At 35.9% G+C, this 22,039-nt stretch overlaps 1 protein-coding gene across 2 annotated transcripts in view; it reads right to left on the reverse strand.

Moving 5' to 3' along the window:
* Positions 1-22,039, reverse strand: part of LOC123315781 (lachesin-like) — a 116,604-nt gene that overhangs the window by 45,039 nt on the left and 49,526 nt on the right. For both annotated transcript variants that reach the window (XM_044901634.1, XM_044901633.1), the window contains exons 4-5: positions 5,608-5,815; positions 4,034-4,189 (exon numbers count right to left, since the gene is read on the reverse strand). In XM_044901634.1, coding sequence (XP_044757569.1) covers positions 4,034-4,189; positions 5,608-5,815 — 364 coding nt within the window. The remainder of the gene's footprint in view (positions 1-4,033; positions 4,190-5,607; positions 5,816-22,039) is intronic.

Consider the following 22,039-nt stretch of genomic DNA (forward strand, 5'->3'; position numbering starts at 1 on the left):
ATTTTTGTATTCTAGTTAATTTTCAGATTTTGACAGGAATCATTCACAGCTTATCAGGTGGCTAAAAAGACGCAAACTTTCCTCTAGTGACGCTTATTCCCTTGTGCTCAATTCACCAGGTCGATCAAGATGAAAGGATGGGAGTAACAACGAATATACCATTTCCCAAATTGACGTGGAAGCCCAGGAAGAAACATCGGAAGCAAATATTCAGTGGAGCATCGAGAGGCGTCATAATAAGGGACCATAAATATGCAATTACCATTTTCCCCGTTGTATCAGATATCTTTCGCTGCTTTCCTCTATGATATAGGTATAGGTATTACGCTGTTGAAAGGAGCCAGGACAGAACTCAGTAGAAGATTTTTATGCATGTCACCATGAGTTTTGATAAGGATATGACAAATGTTCAATTGACAATTGAAAAGTCAAAATGAATGCTGTCAATGAAAGTTGGTGAAATCTTTTTCTCTGGTCAAAAATCTTGAAGTTGTTTTCATCACGTATGTTTGATTCTTTAAAGCACAGTCTTAAGGAGAAGTAATACCTCAAGAATCCCCATTAAAAAACGGCATTCGCTAGTTCCTAATTTACGCTTTCAATTTCTTACTTGACGCCTTGATTTTTTTTTTGAATTGAAGTCAAAGGACGTCTTGATGTCACCCAGTTTCTTTTTTCTCCAATTTAGTTGTTTTTTCATTATGAAAAAAATACTTGAACTTTAGTGTCAATAAAACTTGTTTTCACAATCATTTTTCGACGGTTTTTCTACATATTTCGATAAAAACAACGACAAGGTGACATCGGGGATTCAATTGTTTATATAATGCATAGATTTCATAGCGATATATGCCAAAATTACGCTGAAATTCAGAAATAACTGAAAATTATCAATATTCCTAATATTACCTCTAACGGGGTAGTTTCTACTTTTCAACTGACTCAGTAGGTTATTCAGGCTATTGATCAAAGATATGACACATTTTCGTATTTGGGGTAGCATCCGTAAAGCAATCAATGTCGATCGTCTTGATCTCGAATCGTATGTACCTACTACTTCCCGTTAAGAATAAAGAGGAATTAATAAGGTCAGCCATAAAATCCTGAGAATAACTAAATGATGAAGTAGATATACATGTGCACCGCTTCTGTAAGTTTGGCGTGCTTAAGCTGAAAAGATAGGATATTTATGAATATCAAATCTTCTTCAATATGCTCATATTGCATGTTGAGGCTCAGTTAAAACTTTCAGCTCTCGAAAATGGATAAATGGAATGATTTAAATATCTTTCCATGAAAATCAACAATATTTTCTCAATTTCAGAAAAAGAAATGCCACAGGCAGAATAAATGCATAATTATTTTTCTCTCTCACTTCCCTCATGACTTCGAAAATCGATAGAAATGTAAAAGTAGCTATAGGGGAGACTGGGGAGGGTTGATACGTTTTTTGGAATTTTTATTTTGGAAACTGAATTATATGAAGAAACAGGACTTTTCTTATATTATATAATTCTTCAATTAATCGTTCAACAAAATAAATATAGAAGTCTCAAAACATAAGCATCTTATTCTGTACAGAACGTTGAACACAAAAACATGCAAACTGTCTCAACCCTCCCCACATATGGGAGGATTGATACGATGTACTGGGAGGCATGAGACACCAATTGAAAATATAAGTCCCATTGGCATCACTTGCAAATGTCACATATAAACATTTTTGTGAATTTTCTAACACCAGCAAATTCTTCGTCGCGCCATTGCGAGCACACCTGACACCTGATCTAGAATTCGTTTGATCTAGAGGATGAAAATGAACCATTGCAATATATATAGGCTATATCTTCGCCCTCTCAGTCATATTCTTCAACCATGTCATCCTCATTGTCCGAAATACCCCGATCTCCTCTTTCTTTCGTATACCTCTTTTGTTTGATTTTCTTGGTTCTTGTTCTGCCTCGGCTATGTATGCTGCTCGATGTACTAGGATTATTTAGCTCAGTAGGTAGGTCAGCAAAGATACTGGCTTGCTTTGGACCCATAGGTGTAGAAAAATCAGGAAATGGTCGGTTAGTCACTTAAATACATGGGGATTGTACGGATAAATTCCAGTTGTTAACACGTTGACGGACAGTAGAAACAAGTGAAATTCGAAAATTGACAATACATTTGTGCTGCTACAGCCGCAGTGTCTAAAAACGACCGTTTCGTATTGGACGGCTATTGCCGTCATGTCACATAGTGAACTTGAACTTGACGGCTATAGACGCAACTGTCCGTCAACGTGTTAAAAATCCCCTTGATATGTTGGATGGTGGAAACGCCTTCATGTAGGCCTATCCAACTAGCTACGGAATATTTTTTGAAGATGATACATGTATCAAGCCTCCCCACGAGAAATGTCTCAAACCTCCCTGAAAGCAATTTTTAAAGTGATTTATGTTTTCATCTTATACTCATATATTTTGAAAACCGAATAAAACTGTAAATTGAGTAGTTTTATGCATATTTCCCAGTGAAATGTTTGTTTATGCCGAAGAATTAATGCATGATCATAAAAACTTGAGTAAAAACTTACAATTTCTCACCTCGAAACACTCTTTGTTGAATATTTCACAAACAAACTACTGTTAGCCTTACAGATTAACGTGATGCAATGCCCTCTGCCAAAGAATGGTGTTCACTAGTATAATACTTTTGAAAACCGCTACAGACCGCGGATATAAGCCTGTATCAAGCCTCCCCATGTATCAATCCTCCCTAGTCTCCCCTATACAATTTTCAGAAATAGTTATCTCCAACTTTTGGTGAACTATCATAGTGACAATCTTGTGAAAGGACTAAACTCTGTGTTCTGCGTGTTCTCAAAACTAGAATGGACTCACATACTTTGAAAATTGTATATTCTTTCAACTATCAATCTCTACTAGGATATGGCATAATTTTTTGTGGAGGAAGCTCCACTTCTGAATTAGTGTTTTTGAGACAGAAATCTATGTTAAGAACGTTGTTGAATTTAGGTTACAGGGAGTCCATGTAAGGGTCAGTTCAGAGAACATAATTTCCGACACTATATGGTTTATATATTTATGGAGTTCTTGTCTTCATGTTTCTTCATCCTCACTATTTTGAGGATTATAGAAATGGTCACTCAACGATTATAAAATGAGAACCTTTCTTTTATCCCTATCATAGCTTGACAATAAGAGAGAGGTTTCCTCTTTATTTTGGAATAAAATTAATGAATACACTTCCTTAAGTAATAAAAGAAATAAAAGATGTTGAAATTTTCAAGAGAACTCTGTATGAGTTTATTATTAAGTTAGAACCATATTCATTGTCTTGAGTTTTTTCCGTTTGTAAGTACCTGTGTTTGAATAATTTCAATATTATTGTATTTGTACAATAATATTTGATTTGAATAAAATATCTATCTATCCATGCTGCAGCGAAGATGAAATGCAATTAAGATATTGTTTCCAGTTCTTGCGTTCATTTGAATTCTTAAATCGACTTTTGTTCCTCTATTTTCATTTATAATATGTGTATGTATGTCAATGGCTTGGAAAAGAGAAATTATTTCATTTCGTTTTATGCTTTTCTATAATATACCCACTCAATGACAGTAAAACTTATCCTAAGCGAAATATTCTAAAAATTGAATGTACTAATGCGTTCCTTATTGAAAATGAGAAACAATTGTTCAATTCCCTCAAATCATTAAACGAGAAGACCATCTCGAATAAAGAAGAGAGTTCATTTCACGATAAACTTTCCTTCGTGTAAAAAGATACACAAAATGAAAGTACATATAATGGCAGCCTCTCTGTCGATAAACACAGAGACTGATCCATTGGAATGAGCGATCCCATGAATTAATATTCGAGAGATACCCGAATTTCTATAATGTCGAAGATTGAATGGAACCAGCTCTGTAATTGATCCGCGAAACAATTGGAGCTGTAAGACTGAGAGAACTCTCAGGGAATGGCAACAGAGAGGGTCCATAAAACCCAATAAAACAACTCACCATTCTCCCCGTTATATCTGATATCGTCACCGTCTTCTCTCCTCCACATAACATAAGGATCAGGATATCCTGTCGCTTTGCAGGTCAGACTCACGTTAGTTGACTCCAGGACTACCATATCGCCACTCGTTTCTCGGTCGATGATACTTGGAGGAACTGAAAATCGAATTAGAATCATGTAGAGAAGCGAAGGGATGTATGAAACTTGTACGATCATAACTGGAAAGTGGATTGAGTTTTCATTTATACTTAGATATGGAAGCATTGTTTTCAATCGATTTATATGATGACATAATCATATTTCGTATTATATTATATTACTGGATGAAGAGTTAATGTGTACCTATTCATTGGTATTGAATACCACACCCCTTGATGTATATGAATAACACAAAAATCAAATAATTTGTCTATCGATCTTAAGTTTAAATTTTAGATTTTTTGAATCGAAAACCATAGAAAAGGCCCCATTGTGTGCTACTTTCATTTAATACCCCATGAAGGGGATTTGTGACTCCCCAGATTAAACTTTCTCGCGGAAATCTAGTGCTATAATGAAAGAAATAACTCATGGCACAACCTCGCCATCCATATTTGCACTGGTCCATATCATTTATCACTACAGCCTTAGTTGCCTTAACAATGTGATATCCTGCTGCAATAAAAGAAAGATGGAAACGGTCCGGAGATTACTGTGTAGTCCTGGAACTCAGCTTCTTCAAGCTCGCAAACGTAATGCATTGAAACTAGGGATATAGGGATGGAAATGTTTGTCTTTTCAGATAAAGCAGCATAGGAGTCCTCTTAGCTGATTGTGGTTACTGTTGTATTTAATAATTTGCGAAGATAACAAATAACAATTTTTCCTATTCCAACATTCATTTTTTTTTCAGAGAAGTAACGTTTACAGTGTGGAAATTTTTGAAGAAGAAGTGTTGGGAGACTAGTTAAAATTTCGTTGAATAAGAAATGAAAGAATAAAACGAACCCCAATGCGCGAAGAGTACATCGTGCAGTATTTTTTCCAGAGTCAAATATATACCTTACAAATATCATTAGATCACCCAATCAGAAGCTATCTTCAATATTCTCTATTGTGAAGAAAAGGTTTCGTTTGTTAAATGAGAAAATAAACACGAATGCTTTCAACCTGTACCAGTGTAGCCACATCACGAAATAATATGAAAGAATATAATCATCATCATAGCTCATTGGGTAAATGGAAAGATAATGATGATGTTCAATTCAATCCCTTTTGTTGCTACAAACCGCACAATTTCCCCTGTCCACGAAGTATTCTTTTATCTTGTTAATGATTCATCGAAGAACAGGTACAGGTGGTGAAAATATTCGGGTAATTTTCATAAACTCTTTTTATCCATTATTTATTTTTTGAGCAGAGGTGAATATCATCAAAATTGTTGTTTTAACGATTCTATAATTTTATATAGCCACTATTATCAGCAGAGGCGAATTTTCTATATATATGCTAGGTAGGCTTTGTAGGCGGTATATTTGCGAAAGAGATCTTCGCCAAATTGATAACATAATTCCTGAAAAAAGTAGCTACTAACCAACGACTTGTAAGTACCCTTGTCTGCTCCTCATTGGATCCGTATTTACTTGGCACATATACCATCCCCTATCTGCTTCTTGGACGTTCTTTATATGAAGATACCAGGATCGGTGATCGTTGAAGCTCAATGAAATTCTCGGATTTTGTGTGATCACATTATGGTGTATGGAGAGGATAGTTTGTGTGTCCACCCTGACCCAAGCAACCTGGAAAATAAAGCAATGAGTTGATTCGACAAACATCAGCATCTATGATACATATAATAATATGTTGAACGAGTTAAAAGTGTAAGATACCAAGCAAATTCTATTTTATGGTCAGAAGTAGCGAGTCAGCGTTGAGTGAAATATTTCAGACATTTTCAACCTGAAATATGATCAGAGAAGAAAAAGGTGCAATATGATAAAAAGTCAGAGTAAGTCATATGAAAATCATTTTTCCTCGTTTCTTTGTTAGCGGATGTAAGAAGACTTACGAATAACTACGAAAATATAGAGAAAGTTGAACGGAGAGAAATATTCAATGAAACCAGAGAGAAACTTTATTTTTTCCCACTAATTTTAGCATAAAAAAAAAGGAAAAATTAGGAGAAAGAAAAATCGTCTCCATTTTCCATTTCAATATTCCTAGTAAATTGAATCAATTATGGAACAATTTAAAGTTTTGTTTGATTTCAATGATGATTTGTTTGGACAACAAAATAGGGGAATGTGATTGATCTAAAAAGAGCACACATAACGCTCAAATATAACAGTTTTCTAACATTTGTGTCTTACTGAGGAGTTACTTTTTTTATCAAAAATTTTGCTGTTAGGATTTGAGGTATATGAGTTAGATATGCAGGATACGGTCATATTTTTATTATTGTCTTGTGTTTTTAATATTATCCATTACTCAGATTTTGATAGCTTTCGATAGTTCATTTATGATCGATTGTGTTTTTGTGAAATATACATAAAGGTTACAACAATCACGTAGATAACATCAATATTGATTGTTGTCTGCACCTTTGTGATGTCAGACTCACACATAGATCGTGTAGAGAAGATTTTAGAAAAAGTTGAATAATGTTGAATATTCAATTACACGTAGGAAATGTGAAGACTGAATTTGTTATTTCATTTAAAGTATATCATTTTTAGTTTTATGTATTCAACTATTTTTCAGTGTTTGTGACTCATATTTTTTGAATGCAATTCGAACTCATAAATGCAATCAAAGTTTTATATTTATCTCTGCAATTTTATTTAAAATTATCCTGAAAAAATTCATTACAGAAATTGGGGTAATACATCCATTTTGTTTATGGTTCAATAAATAATTTGCCGTCAAGTAGGTTATGCAATGTTGAAAGTCTGAATAAGGCGCTCAAGTTTTGAAGGGTAATTCCGAACAGAATGAAACTGCGATTTCATTTGTATATGGATTGAGTACCCAGAAAATATGGGTAGATATAATGTGCAACAGATTGCAATTGTCGGAGAATCGAAAGTTAAAATGAGAATAAAGTGGTCAGAAATTGTCTCATTTGTACCATTTACTTTCGAAAACCAGTTGGAACTGTAAAATTAATTAATTTTTCGAAGAGAGGTTTTTTAGTTACTTATCATGCCAATTTTAGATGGTTTTTGTCATAGCATATTCGGTTTATAGTTTGTTTATAGTTAGGTGAGGGGGTTACACTTCACTTTGAACTTAAGGTCTATTGTGCCCTCCATTAAAGCTGTTATCACAGCTATTCGGATAGTCCTCGAGGCTATCATATGAATTTCTTATTTCTTATTTTTTCTGAAGGAATAAGCCATTGAAACTAGTGAACCACTTTTGTGAAACTGTAGGGAACCATATATATTGTACTTATGTTGACAGATTGATTTTAGGAGTTCCCAAGAACGATTTATCTCTATTATGCATGTCGGCCAAACTTGTGAATTCTAGGGTTTATTATTAAAAATAAAAGATAATTAAAAATAAAAGACACAGCATCTTAGAACACATAGAAATAGTTCAAATGCGATCTAATGACCTGTTCACTGAATATTCCATAACATGTGAGGTATGTGATGGATCTGCATTCAAGCAAGCTCCGCCAGGTAGACTCGTGAAAATTGTCGAGACAGAGCAATCAGCAAAACCAATTTTCCTCACTCCTTCTATCCGCACGTGATGCGGCCGCTCCACGTACTCCACATCCACAAATTTTGCCATTCCAACCGACTTCATTACCGTTCTGATTTGACTCGACACAAATGAGGACGAAAAGAGGCGAACAATGGGGCGTAGTGGAAGATCTCATTACAATCGAGGACGCGATTATACGTTACCGTACGAGGGAAACGTCGTACCTGCATCAGCGCGTGGAAAAACGCCTTAATTACGCGAAGACCGATTTGCCGAATAACGGGATAGATTAATCGGCCTTCGCCCACTGTTCGAAGTCTACCCCGGGATGGATGAAACCCCCCATTGAAATATATCGCTTCAACAGGCCGAGTCTGCTATTTGGGGCGAGACAAATGGAATGGTCATTGAATTGACTGCTCGTGAAATGCACCGAAATGCCAACGATGAGGGCTTATTTGTTGTTGCAAAATATACCTCCACCTCCGGCTATATATTTGGCGAACAACTCATTAGGACTCGGAAATGGGGTTGGCTTACCGACGAGTTGAATGTGTATCCCAATATTTCGTGAAACTCGAAGTTTGCCTACCGTATTTGCGGAATAATGAAAACTTTCATCGCCTATTACTAGAAATTCTAACAATTTTCTTCGAAAATTTTGCTCTTCAAACTTTTCATGCGAAGAACGACATGTTGGCATAACATACCACAGTGGAACTTATCCCGACGATTGAGAGAAAGACAAGCGTATTTAGCTGTACTATTTATACTAAAAACGTTCTGGACAGATGAATTACTAAGAAGATGAAGTGGAGTAGCTAAAAAATTATCTGAGTTTGACTAGTTAAAACTTCGAAATCACTTTTTATATTATGATATTCAATATTCACTCCGAGATGCAGAGCACTATCCCTGGCCTATATGCCACTTATGTTTGGAACCTACGATGCTAGTGATTTTAAAGATTAGATGATACAAAAAAAAATGATATATGCAGTGTCAGCTGTGGGGAAAGCGTCTGACGGCTTTCAAATATGTAAAAAAAATCGTCGGGTGTGCATGCTGGAGAGTGTCCGATTAAGATACTGTATATGCCCTTCGTGTCTCTGATAATAAATTCATGTTTATCTGACAGTTTGCGTGGTGGGGCTGGCCCTACGGAAGAGTTAAAAATGGTAAAAAAAGATTTTTTTTAGCGTTTCAGATTTTTAGAAGGTATGTTCATTAGACCGTTCATCTCTTAGTGGCTTTTCTTCTCGCACACTATCGTGCTGGGATTTATGTGTTTATCCTCTATTGGATAACACTTTATTGGATTATTCAATAACTTTCTGTTCTTATTTTAATCTTTTTCAATTTTGTTCTCTTGGTCTCCTTCGGTAAATTTGCATTCTCCTTTTGTGTAAGAAAAAAAGACACCTCGCTCTAGAATGTGCAAGGGACTTTTTTTGCAAGTTGCCGCCCACATATTGTCGTCACGCTAGAATTGTCAGATTAAGAGAATGTACCTATACTTTTTTACATGTAATTAAACACATTTTTCTTAATCTGACAAGCTTGAGTAAGTATAATGATCTTGTTTTTTACTATTCTGACAGTCTGTCCTAGACAATTCCCCCTATATACAAGTCTAATTTTTTATAAAGTTACTCTACAGGGTGCAAGGTATCTCCCCTTATATTAATCTGACATGCTCGAGTAAATCCCAAATTTTCCTCATGGGCTCCCCAACTATTACTCAGGGTATTTTCGAATCTCTCTTTTCAGTACAAGACTTTGGGAAGAGTAGAGGGCCTTCCAAAGTTCTTTTTGATTCTGGTATATTGTTAGGTCAAAACTTTGTGATATCATTACCACTTTTCGAATACATTGCGTTGCTATGAAAATATGCCATTTTCAGATATCACTTTTTTTCTTGAAATGTTGTATACATTTGTCCACTCATATTGGATTTCTTTCCAGTCCTCTGAAGCTTGGTTTATACGTAATTGGCGCAGTATATTTTTTCTGCTTGGTCTATAGGATACTGATGTAATTGAGTAGAAATTTTCAGAATTTTTGGCTTAGATTCCACCAATAGTGGGGACCTTACAATTTTTCTTTATATTGAGTAGATTGCTGGGTCATCTTCACTATTTTGTCGGCAATTGCACTTATGAAAATTCCGCGATTTTTTTGGTTACGATGTTTTCGTGATATTCGCCTTCACGATTTCGATTTCAAGAATTTGAAATACACTGCGCAAAAAAATTAACGCACATTAAGGAAATCTCAAATTTATTCTACAACTGAAGGTGTTTTCAATGATAATTATTTTTATCAGAATTATGCATGCATATGTTATCCACTTTCAACGGTTTTCTTCAATACAGATGTTTTTTCCCAGCAGGAATAAAAAAAGATGATATTATCAGATTTTGAATGTATTGGCTCCATTCTAAAATCAGTTGTTCTCGATCAATTCTAGTGATCAATAGTTTTCCTTTCGTTTGATTTTCTACACTCGATCGCTATGCAACGCGAAACACGCAATTTGACCCAAGAGGAATGTGCCCAAGCGGTAGTTTTGCGAGAAGAAGTGTGGACATACACAAGAATTGCAGAAAAGTTTGGAGTTTCCCATACAAGTGTGTCCAGAATGTTCCAGCGATTCAGGGAGACAGGTATGAATGTCCGAAGACCAGGACAGGGTAGACCACGGGTAACAACTGCCATTCATGAACGTTACTTGAGAGTTTCTTCGTTGAGACAACGGTTTGCAACCGCTCGCCTCCTTCAAATTCAGCTTGAGCAAACTCATGAGGTGCAAATTAGCACTCAGACAATAAGAAATCGCCTCAGAGAATATGATTTAAGGCCTCGTGTCGCGCCAAGAGGCCCAGCTCTTACCCCAGCCCATCGAAGGGCGCGTTTGGATTTTGCGAGAAAGCATATCCATTGGGAAGAGACCGATTGGGAAAGAGTTCTCTTCACAGATGAGTCTAGATTCTGCCTCTACCATTGTGATCGACGTTCCCTTGTATACAGACGTCCACATGAAATATATGCTCACTGCAATTTCCTGAATACTACTGGTTTCGGGGGAGGATCAATTATGGTATGGGGTGGAATATCTTTGACTGCTCGCACAGACCTAGTGGTCGTTGATAATAGAGCTATGAATGCTGAAAAGTATATAAGAAACATTCTTGAAGAGCATGTAGTTCCATTTGCCCCATACATTGGTGAAAATTTCATTTTTATGGACGATAATGCCAGACCCCATCGTGCGCGCATCGTTCAGGAGTACCTTGGAGAGGTTGAAGTCTCTCAAATGGAATGGCTAGCAAGAAGTCCAGATCTCAATCCGATTGAGCAGGTTTGAGACAACTTCAATAGAAGGCTGAGAAGTTCAGAAAATCATCCAGCCACTCTTAATGACTTAGGAATCCAACTCGGAGAAATCTGGGAAGGATTAGATGAGAACATTTTAAGATCACTCATTTTGAGTATGAACCGTCGTTGCCGAGCTGTAATTAACGCAAGGGGTGGAAATAACAAGTATTAAATCACTTATCAGCATTTCAGTATTTTGAAAATTGTTCATTTCTCTTCTTTCACATAAGATTCGGTGAAATCCTGAATTTTTCTTCCGTTTAATGTGTCTTTTTTCGTTCAAAACCTTCCCGAGAGAACATAAAAAATAAGTTATAAAGTCAATGTAGAGTTAACTTTCATTAAAATTGAGATTTTCAGAATGTGCGTTAATTTTTTTGCGCAGTGTTTGTCCGGAATTCATCATGTCGGAATTTCAATATTCATACTAATATCTTTGAATGTTATTGAAGGGACAAACATTATCTGCAAAAATGGAACCCTTGCCGTAGAGCGAACGGACCCTTAATAGGAATCTATTACATCAAACGTCTCTCAAGAGTGTCCTTTCCCCAATATCATATCAGAGCGTCCTGGAAGATAACCGAACACAAAACATTCATCTTCCCAGGAAAAAACCGTATTAGTGTTCCACATAAGGGACTAGGAAGCAGATAAGGTAATGGAAATTGCCTATTTATCCTTTCCGAACGTACAAACTGCGATCCCCGGCGGAATTGAGAGGGTGGGTTGGTCCATAGTAAGACATCAGATTTTCAACGAACACGGGATGATCTTGTAAAGTGAAATCGAATAAAACGGGGGAGGTGACTGACAATGCGAGAGATGCTGGGAGAAGACCTCGAGCTACGGGATAACATACCACGTCGGTATCGGGCCGTATCAGGGAGGCTGGGCACGTAGGAAGTTAGTCGGGGTGACGTGGTGCCCCCTCTTGTGTTATACAGGGAAGTACTCGAGATCTAGTTTCTCCTTTGTCTCGGAACTTGTTTGAAACTTCCAGGTACATGAAATCGATATCTAAGACTATTGTCTTTGGAATTATTCGATTGATTCGTCTTGTAAACAATCCTTGTGCAATTTAGAAGGAACAAAAGCGATTTCAAGCCTTCAAATTGCTTTTTATTTAATTTGAAGCTAATTTCGGGAATAATGACTACGACTCCTTTCACACCACAGCTTTTTACCGTCAGGATTTTACCTGAAACGACCGGATAAATGATACCGTTAGGTTCAGAAAATATCCGAGAATTTTTAATCCTAAACCAAAACATAAATTACTTAACTGCGGACATTCTAACATGATTTCTTGAAAAATATGGAACTTCGAATTCACCTAAGGGTCAAAAACTGTTCTAATAAATATATGGTCCTTAGGGCTTTAGATGCAAGTTATTTTCCATTATCGATTTTTCTAAGGAAGCCATCATAATAGATATTGGATCAATATTACACATTCTCTTTGAAGGAATACTGATTTCTCAGACGACACAATATTTTACGAATACTTGAGCGAAGATTGTAGAGTGGGATGCAAAGGAGATGAGGAGAATATCACATTACCTTCAGATAAGACTAAGTTTTGGGGATGTAAGATTTGTTTCCAACTGTATTGCGAGCTTTTCGCTCTCCAGTTTCGTGAACAAACAATCAAGGGATTGGATGAAGAACTGAAATATCTGTGAAAACTCGTAGTCATATGAGGTGGATCTTTCAGTTAGAGCCAAGGGGAGAATATGAGAATAAAAAAAAGGAACATTCTTGATGAATTACTAATTACGAATGAATGATAATTTGAATCATATAGAAACGTAGAATTTTTTATGAGGAGCTGTTCTATCATTTTCTATCAACTATAATGAAAAAAATTCGTGAACTAAGAAATATAGACAAGTGAGAAGGTATATTTTACAGCGTCTAACGAATGTTAAATTGTCTTCTGTAGTTGTATTGTACAAATACAGATGCACCAAGAACTTTAATTTTTACTCATTTCCCATAGCTACAGAAGGGTGAAATTGTTTTTCCTTCTTTAATTTTGCAACTTCACTTTCCATTTATGCTTCGAATATTTTGATTACCGTAGATTCGGGTGACTTGTGACGATTGTTGAATTCAACTTGTCATATTTTCAAAACGGTGACCCATTTTTATCTGAAAAACAGGTTCGAATATGGTCTAGGACTCAGACTATTGAATAGGATATATAACATGCTTCAGAATTCGGATATAAATTTTGAAAAAAATAAAATATACTTGTCCCAAGTCACCCACCGATTTGGGAGGCTTGGGACACAAGTTAAAACCCATTGATTTCTCAACCCTCAAATGAAATATGTGACTTAGGACGATGTATAGTTACGAAAAATTAGAATTTGTGAGTATATAGTTAAAATTCGGTAAGGAAATTAAATTATAAGCCCCTATTAAAGCGAAAGTAAATCTATTGCAACTCAAATGTAACAAAACTAAACAAAGCAATGGAACATTAATTTCTTTCATTCTTTGGTAATTTCTTTGTGGAAATAACTTAAATAATAATATCCTGCAGAAAATCAGCATATTTCCTGCTGCCAATGCGCCGCTTGTATCTATTCGGCATTGTCCCAAGTCACCCTATGAAACAACAAAGTAAATGAATGAGATCCGTGTTGCCGTTTGATTTGTAAACAACCTTGTTTCATGACATATCTAATATCCCACGTATCCAGAAAAAAAATACAGATACACAAAGTGAAACACATGTAGAGGACACTAGAAAGTATAAGGTCCATAAAAAAAACGCGTTTTTACTCTCCTGAATTAGTTAATCTGTCCTGTCAATTCAAACGCTCTGGTCACGGCAAGCACAACATTAAATAATTGTTTAACTAACCGGAAAGACGATACTCAATCTCATAAGTTTGTCCCTTCACTCATAAATGGTGAGAAACAAAGAAATCTGCAAAGGGGGTAATTATCCCAAGTTACAGGACTGTCCAAGTCACCCGAATCTACCGGTAAAAAAAAGAAAGACGATTTTATTTGGAGATTTGGATGCTATAGTGGATAAGTGAGAAAATGAGTTTAAGGTGTATCTCTATTTGAAGAATACCTTCACAAATTTCTTTATCTTATTCTCACTTTAAGAAAATTGCATAAATTCATAATTTAGTCGTCCTCTTTGAAGCAACTTAGAAATTAATTACATCTAAATTAATTTCCACTAATCCTGGGGCACCCTGTATACCAACATAATCCAAGAATGTGATAAAGAGAAATGATCTATAGCTTTTGTCATGGATGAACAAGAACAAATTAGTATTCGTGAACGTCTCGTTGGATCGAATATGTAACATGGCAATATGCGGTTTATGAAGTACCTGCTTGATTGTGATTGATTGCTCATACTGGTTGTCATTGACTCCATCCCGGTCTTAATTGAATCCAATGAAAATCAAATATTGTTGAATGATTAAATACACTTCGTGATGTGATTGATCGTTGAACGCAGAACAGTAGGTGACGTAGTGTGACATTATGAGAGGACCATACATTTGTTATCCTAACTCGCTGAAAAGTTAAGTGCTCAGATTCTGCCACAGAATATATCATGGGTTGGTAGTATTCTGATCGATTCATCGGCTTATGCGATTATTACAGGATATAAAGCAGCATTTAATCAGATATTTCAGTTTGAATACTCAAAATATTTCGCTAAAGAAATGCGAAAGGCTCTAACATCAGCTTTAGTGGAATTTTTGAAGAGTTTGACTGCATTCAAATGCTTCCAATTCGACAAAATTAGTGCGAAAGGAGAAAATACTTCGAGTTTTCTAATCATGTCCTTTTGTTTTCCTTATTATCATTACTATTATTATTTTGAGTTCAACACGAAAAATTTTTGGTTGTTTCGCTATTATAAGTAGATGCCGAATTATTTTCAGCGTTGTGCAGCTCCTCTAAAAGATAAGATAATACTTTTTATAACGGTGATTTCAAATTTCACTATTGTGTATAATTAAGGAAGTTATGACCTTTTTAATCGTGCAAGGTCAAAAACAACGTGAAAATTTTGAACTGCGAAGGAACGGGAGTTCTAGCGGTTTACGAAAAAATGTTATACGACAACTAGAAAAGAAGAAAGTTAGTTGTAGAAATGAATCCTTGACGGTTGTTCATCTAGGGTGTAAACACTCTGTGTATTCGTTCTTCTCTAGAAATGAAGTTGAAAATCGGTTCCATATAGCGAACTGAGAACCTCGTTGAAAATTTTGAATAATTAACTATCTGTGTATATGATTTGCTTCGTAAGATTATACGTTAAGTCCTTCATTTCAATCTTTTTTAAGTAGAAGCATAGAAAATCAATGAAGGGAAGACAAACTCCGTCCCTGGGAAGAACATCTCAACAAAATAAAGAATTCTTGGCACGAACCATTATTCCCTTCTCATCCAGCTTAAACGCAGTCCAAAATCTCACCTTGCTGCAAGCTTGCTTTTTACAACGCTTGCTATTATTCATGTACAACGGCATCGAGCTGCCAGTAGGAAGCTTTTGACAGTCGCATAAGATTTTCAACCCAAAAGTGAATATATGTAAATTTGATGATAGATATTACCTGCGCATTTGCCATTCTGTTAAATCCATCATATCTGAAATGGTGCTATTGAAGGAATCAATTTTCTATTCAGTAAAAACGAACATATTTGAGCCAATAAACAGATGCAAACTATTTTGGGTTTATATTTCTTTCAAAGAGTTTTTTCAGCTCATGTGCATTTGTTCAATAAATAATATAACGTCAAACAAATTTGATTTATAAATATATGGGTACTTATACATAATACACTGCGCAAAAAGAAATAAACGCACATTTTGAAAATCTCAATTTTAATGAAAGTTAACTCTACATTGACTTTATAACTTATTTTTTATGTTCTCTCGGGAAGGTTTTGAACGAAACAAGACACATTAAATGGAAGAAAAATTCAGGATTTCACCGAATCTTATGTGAATGAAGAGAAATGAACAATTTTCAAAATACTGAAATGCTGATAAGTAATTCAATAATTGGTATTTCCACCCCTTGCGTTAATTACAGCTCGGCAACGACGGTTCATACTCAAAATGAGTGATCTTAAAATGTTCTGATCTAATCCTTCCCAGATTTCTCCGAGTTGGATTCCTAAGTCATTAAGAGTAGCTGGATGATTTTCTGAACTTCTCAGCCTTCTATTGAGGTTGTCCGAAACCTGCTCAATCGGATTGAGATCTGGACTTCTTGCTGACCATTCCATTCGAGAGACTTCAACCTCTTCAAGGTACTCCTGAACGTTGCGCGCACGATGGGGTCTGGCATTATCGTCCATAAAAATGAAATTTTCACCAATGTATGGGGCAAATGACACTATATGCTCTTCAAGAATGTTCCTTATATACTTATCAGCATTCATAGCTCCATTATCAACAACCACTAGGTCTGTGCGAGCAGTCAAAGATATTCCACCCCATACCATAATCGATCCTCCCCCGAAACCAGTATTCAGGAAATTGCACTGAGCATATCTTTCATGTGGACGTCTGTATACAAGAGAACGTCGATCACAATGGTAGAGGCAGAATCTAGACTCATCTGTGAAGAGAACTCTTTCCCAATCGGCCTCTTCCCAATGGATATGCTCTCTCGCAAAATACAAACGCGCCCTTCGATGGGCTGGGGTAAGAGCTGGGCCTCTTGCCGCGACACGAGGCCTTAAATCATATTCTCTGGGGCGATTTCTTATTGTCTGAGTGCTAATTTGCACCTCATGAGTTTGCTCAAGCTGAATTTGAAGGAGGTGAGCGGTTCCAAACCGTTGTCTCAACGAAGAAACTCTCAAGTAACGTTCTTGAATGGCAGTTGTTTCCCGTGGTCTACCCTGTCCTAGTCTTCGGACATTCATATCTGTCTCCCTGAATCGCTGCAACATTCTGGACACACTTGTATGGGAAACTCCAAACCTTTCTGCAATTCTTGTGTATGTCCACCCTTCTTCTCGCAAAACTACCGCTTGGGCACATTCCTCTTGGGTCAAATTGCGTGTTTCGCGTTGCATAGCGATCGAGTGTAGAAAATTAAACGAAAGAAAAACTATTGATCACTAGAATTGATCGAGAACAACTGATTTTAGAATGGAGCCAATACATTCAAAATCTGATAATATCATCTTTTTTTATTCCTGCTTTGAAAAAACATCTGTATTGAAGAAAACCGTTGAGAGTGGATAACATATGCATGCATAATTCTGATAAAAATAATTATCAATTAACACCTTCAGTTGTAGAATAAATTTGAGATTTCCATAATGTTCGTTAAGTTTTTTGCGCAGCGGGTAAGATAAAATAAATATTATATACAGTTTATTCTTTCATGAACATGAGTTGCAGAAGCATGAGTCTTTACAGTGTACGCGATGTGCAGAGTGAAATGGCAGTAGCCAAAATTCAGAATTGAATGAACAATCGCAATATTCAAGCTGAAAAATCGTTCTAAAGAACAAATTGTTAAAAATTTCTGTGATTTCATTATCTCCGCTATTCACAACATTTATGGTTTCTGTTCATGAGGATATTTTTTTTACTGCTGGTATCTCTTGCTGGTCTAGGCCGATCAGGATATCTATCAATGCAAGGCATTCATATCTCGATTACAGTTCACAAAATGAGGTAGGATTCAAAGGATTCTATGGACATTTTAACATAACGATGTTGATTATGATGCTTTTATCATGTTGATTCTCTCCATTTACAATAACTTCCTCCTTCAGTTGCGTGGTGCCATATCCCTAACCATAAATTGTTGCCTATGCTTTCGGACAAGCGCAAATATTTTCGTTGTCGGAACTCTTGACGTTCAGGTTCTGAACCCTGGACCCTGGAGGAGGGCAGGGATTCAGAGGGGTGATGAATTGCTTCTGCAAGGATTATTGGATATAGCAAACGACCAGGGACCGTTGCCTCCGAGTCCGCCAGAAATCGAGTTTCTTTGTCTGCTAAGGTGAGCGTGATGTTGGAACTTTCACCTCGGTTGATTTATATCTCGGAAAACAAGAAATCGATGTTACAGTTTCGCATTACGGGTATCTATGGACAATATTGCCTCACGTAAATGGGATCATCCATCAATCTCTCCCTTTATTTCCATCCTGTTTCGGGAAAGAGATATATGTCTTCGAGCATTGAAATCGCGAAGCGGACACGTAAATATTTAACGAAGCCCTACGTGCGCAAAAGTCTTTTTTTTCTCGACGTGACCCTATTCCCAGGCGAATAATTTGAGTATCATTGGTTGCTTGTCGTAATAACAGATGCACGAGTACTCTGATTTCTGATGAATGACTCGAAATTTCGGCTAAACGTCAAAAACACCTTCTCTTTTTTATCATAATGCCATATGCTCCGAAGCATACTACTACTTTTTCGAGTGAGGTTAAACGACCGAAAAGAAGAATAAATTTGCTTCAATTATGAATCAATTAATCAACTGGATTATTGTGAATTCATTGAATACTTTTTCTACTTCAGGAATCTGGCAACAAGAGGAATAAAACATATTTTCTCAAGTGGTCAGTCAAATGACTAATGGCAACATCTATCCAAGTAAACAATTGTCTCTTTACGAATTTTTCCGCCGACCTCTTAGTAATAGCTTTGTTTAACCTACACGAAATTAGCTGTTAATGAACCCTTTTAATGGTTTATTTCCTATTGATGCATAATTGTCATGGGTAATCGAACATAGAGAACTATTCAGCAGCTACCAAAAAATAATTATTTTATTTGTATGTCGCATTGATTTTCGTACTACCTGGCGGGTGGATTAAGAAGAGATGATTTGTGAAGGTTGCATAAACATTATGGTCGCTAGAGAGTAATCAATATATGAATATACTACAACTTCAGCTTCCATCAGCTCAACACATTCTTTAACAGATATTGTAGGGAACGATATCAATGTGATTTACTCAAAATGTGACAAGTTGAATATATGCCCTCTATAGACTTCTCGAGTTGTTCGATCGGTCGCATAGGTTATATTAACATCTTAGAACATAAATACATGGAATGGATATTGACGTGCTATGAATGAATTTGTTGTGGTACAAACATTCGATGCTTCTCTGTCTAGCTCGACACTAAGGCAGTGGCGTAAAATAAGTAAATTTAAATAGTTCCAACCTTTTTGTACGGAAAATTGACGTAACAATGCTGTCAGATTAAACTATCTCCATTGTGATTGGCGACACTAAGCAACTATCTCACTCCATTCTTTGGACAACAACAAATGTTTATTTTCCATTCCTTGCATCTAAGTTCCAAGACTTACATTCCAATATGAACATAGAAAATTTATAAAGTGTCAAATTTGACTAGGTATCGATAGATAGTTTTTCTAATTTTGACGTATAAAGTGACACTGTTTAAAACTCATTGACGTTTTGAAACGTTTCACTTTTCGCAAACAGTTACGCAAAGTAAAATATTTCGCAACTCATCATAAAACGATACTTGCCTTCATAAGTAACGGAATGAAAAATTTTAATAATAATTTTCTTCACTAGACGATTTTGAAGGAATCTTCGAGAGAAGCTCTTGAAGACTTTTCTAGTACATTTTCAATTTGAATTAGTATCAATATCCTATTAAAATCATTACGAAAAATAATGCTTTTTCCATCTGTTTGCACTAATAATTATTTTGCAATCGGGAATGAGAGCTACGGAAAAATCTTGTAATCAACTCGTTTATCAATTAAGTGATTAATGATCTTGAACATTAACGTGCCAGCGAAGCCAAGCTGTCATTAATAACCTAGCTGATTAAATAACTATTTCAGCTTATTTTTGGGTTATAACAGATTTCAGAAAAATACAGGAGGTGATTCCATGTCTGAAAACGTTAATAGTTCGTGAGGAAACATGAGGTCAAATAAACACCTTATGTGAAATATGAGGTTCAAGAAAACTAATGTCAGTGTAACAAATGTAGGCCCGTGAATGCTGAGACAAAATAATTGTCGTTATTAACATATCCTGAATGAGGTAATAGCAAAAGCAAACTACACTTCAACTACCAAAATATTACCAAAATATTTTTTTTCGACAGACAATCCAAGGTTTATATTTGAAAACCTGCATTTGCGATAGGTTTGGGTAGTTTTGAGAAGTGGTGACAGCTATGACTAACATTAGATCAAACAGAGTAGGCAGAAGACCTTAGTTTTTTGTTTATTAAAATGAGCTTTACACATAAGGAACACTTTTACGCCATATCTCTTTCTCTATTAATTTCATAAACGTAAATCTAGGAAAAGTTTTTATTTTTGACGCTCTATATCTGAGGAGGATTGCATATTTGACCACTTGTTTATGAGCGACATATTAAAGTTTTAAGACCAAAAATCACCTACTTTATATTTGCTGCATCTTCAGTAAAGTCCCTTCTGATATATTATCAACTTATGGTAGTATCATTCTTTCTAATACCTACGTCTTTTTTCTCCAAGCTTCACACATTATGATGTCTTCATAGCAGGCCATTAACCGCAGATGACAAAATAACCTCTAGGGCATCAATGAATACCTACGTCTAAAAGATACATCTATTCACGTTAGTAATTCAACTGATCAATTTTGAGTTGTGTGGTTATTCCACTCATTTGGAAAGGAATCCTACTGAGCGCCGATGAGAATCAAGGGAAACACAACTTTTTTTTGTCGTTCCTGATAAAACAAAGAGGGATTGAAATTTGCCCCAAGAGGATAAACCTTGTCCCACATGAACCAAAAAATTCGGTCCTCGTCAGCGAATTTCCATTTCTCGCTGAGCAGGAAATAACAAAAACCAGCTCATCAAAATGAACTGATATGTGGATGAAAAAATATCGTTCGCGACTTTGATTAATAACCAGAAGCGAAAAAAAAGAGTGGGTGAGGGTCGAAATTTAATCTAGTCCGTGATTTATGGAGCTTTGAATTAGGAGCAATATACATGCAATAGCCATTTGTCAAGAGCAAACTTTGCAACTGCGATCTGATTCCGTGAAAAGAGTTAGATTGATTTTGTTTTCACCTCGTCTCCTATAAACTCTCCGAAAGATTGATTACAATCAGTTTCAGACTAATCGGTTATTTCTACTTGACTTCAGTCGCCCCTCGATATTGAAAAATTCAAGAATTTCATAATGAGTTCTCAGTTTTAATCGATGCTGGCGTAATATTGCAATGGGAGGAAATTTTATCGACGGTAGCAATGAAATTATATCTAAGTGTCGAACCTTATTTTTCAAATTTTAGTTTCCATTATATTCATTTTAAGGAAAATTGTATTCATCGTGTGAAAATAATGTGTTTTTTTTCAACTTCGGGAATTAAAGTTACTTGTTCGAAGGTTCTGAAGTCCTGCAATCGCAAACGGAAATGCTCTACAGCAATTTTCCACAAATCACAGTAATAAATCAGAATTTTATGGTTCGACTTCGAGAGGCAAATTTTCATATTATATTGTTTATTATTTTTAGCTCTGCCAGGCACTGAAGAAAATTTATTCGAGCCGTAAAGCTAGGCACTGTTGAAAAGTTTTTCAGAATCTCACGCATTATAGTAAATATTTTAATTCTCAAATTGCTCGCTTGCAATTATGAGTACTATTGAGGAGCAGCAATAAAAAAACACTAAACACTTTATAGAGGGATGAGAAATTCATCATGTTTCCATCTTTCCATCTTATCCGGGAAACAGTGTATGTTAAAAATGAAGTCTATTCATGTTTGCATCATACTCATCATGATTTCGGAAGAAGACTATTACTTGCATTCTTAAAGCATAGCATTGTGCCCTAATATGATGAAATTCGGGGAGGATCATGCTCGAACTCATTTGTAAGAGGTTGATCTCTAGGCAGGGAAAAA

Source organism: Coccinella septempunctata, chromosome 6 (genome assembly GCF_907165205.1).
Source record: "Coccinella septempunctata chromosome 6, icCocSept1.1, whole genome shotgun sequence".
Classification (NCBI taxonomy): Eukaryota; Metazoa; Arthropoda; class Insecta; order Coleoptera; family Coccinellidae; genus Coccinella; species Coccinella septempunctata.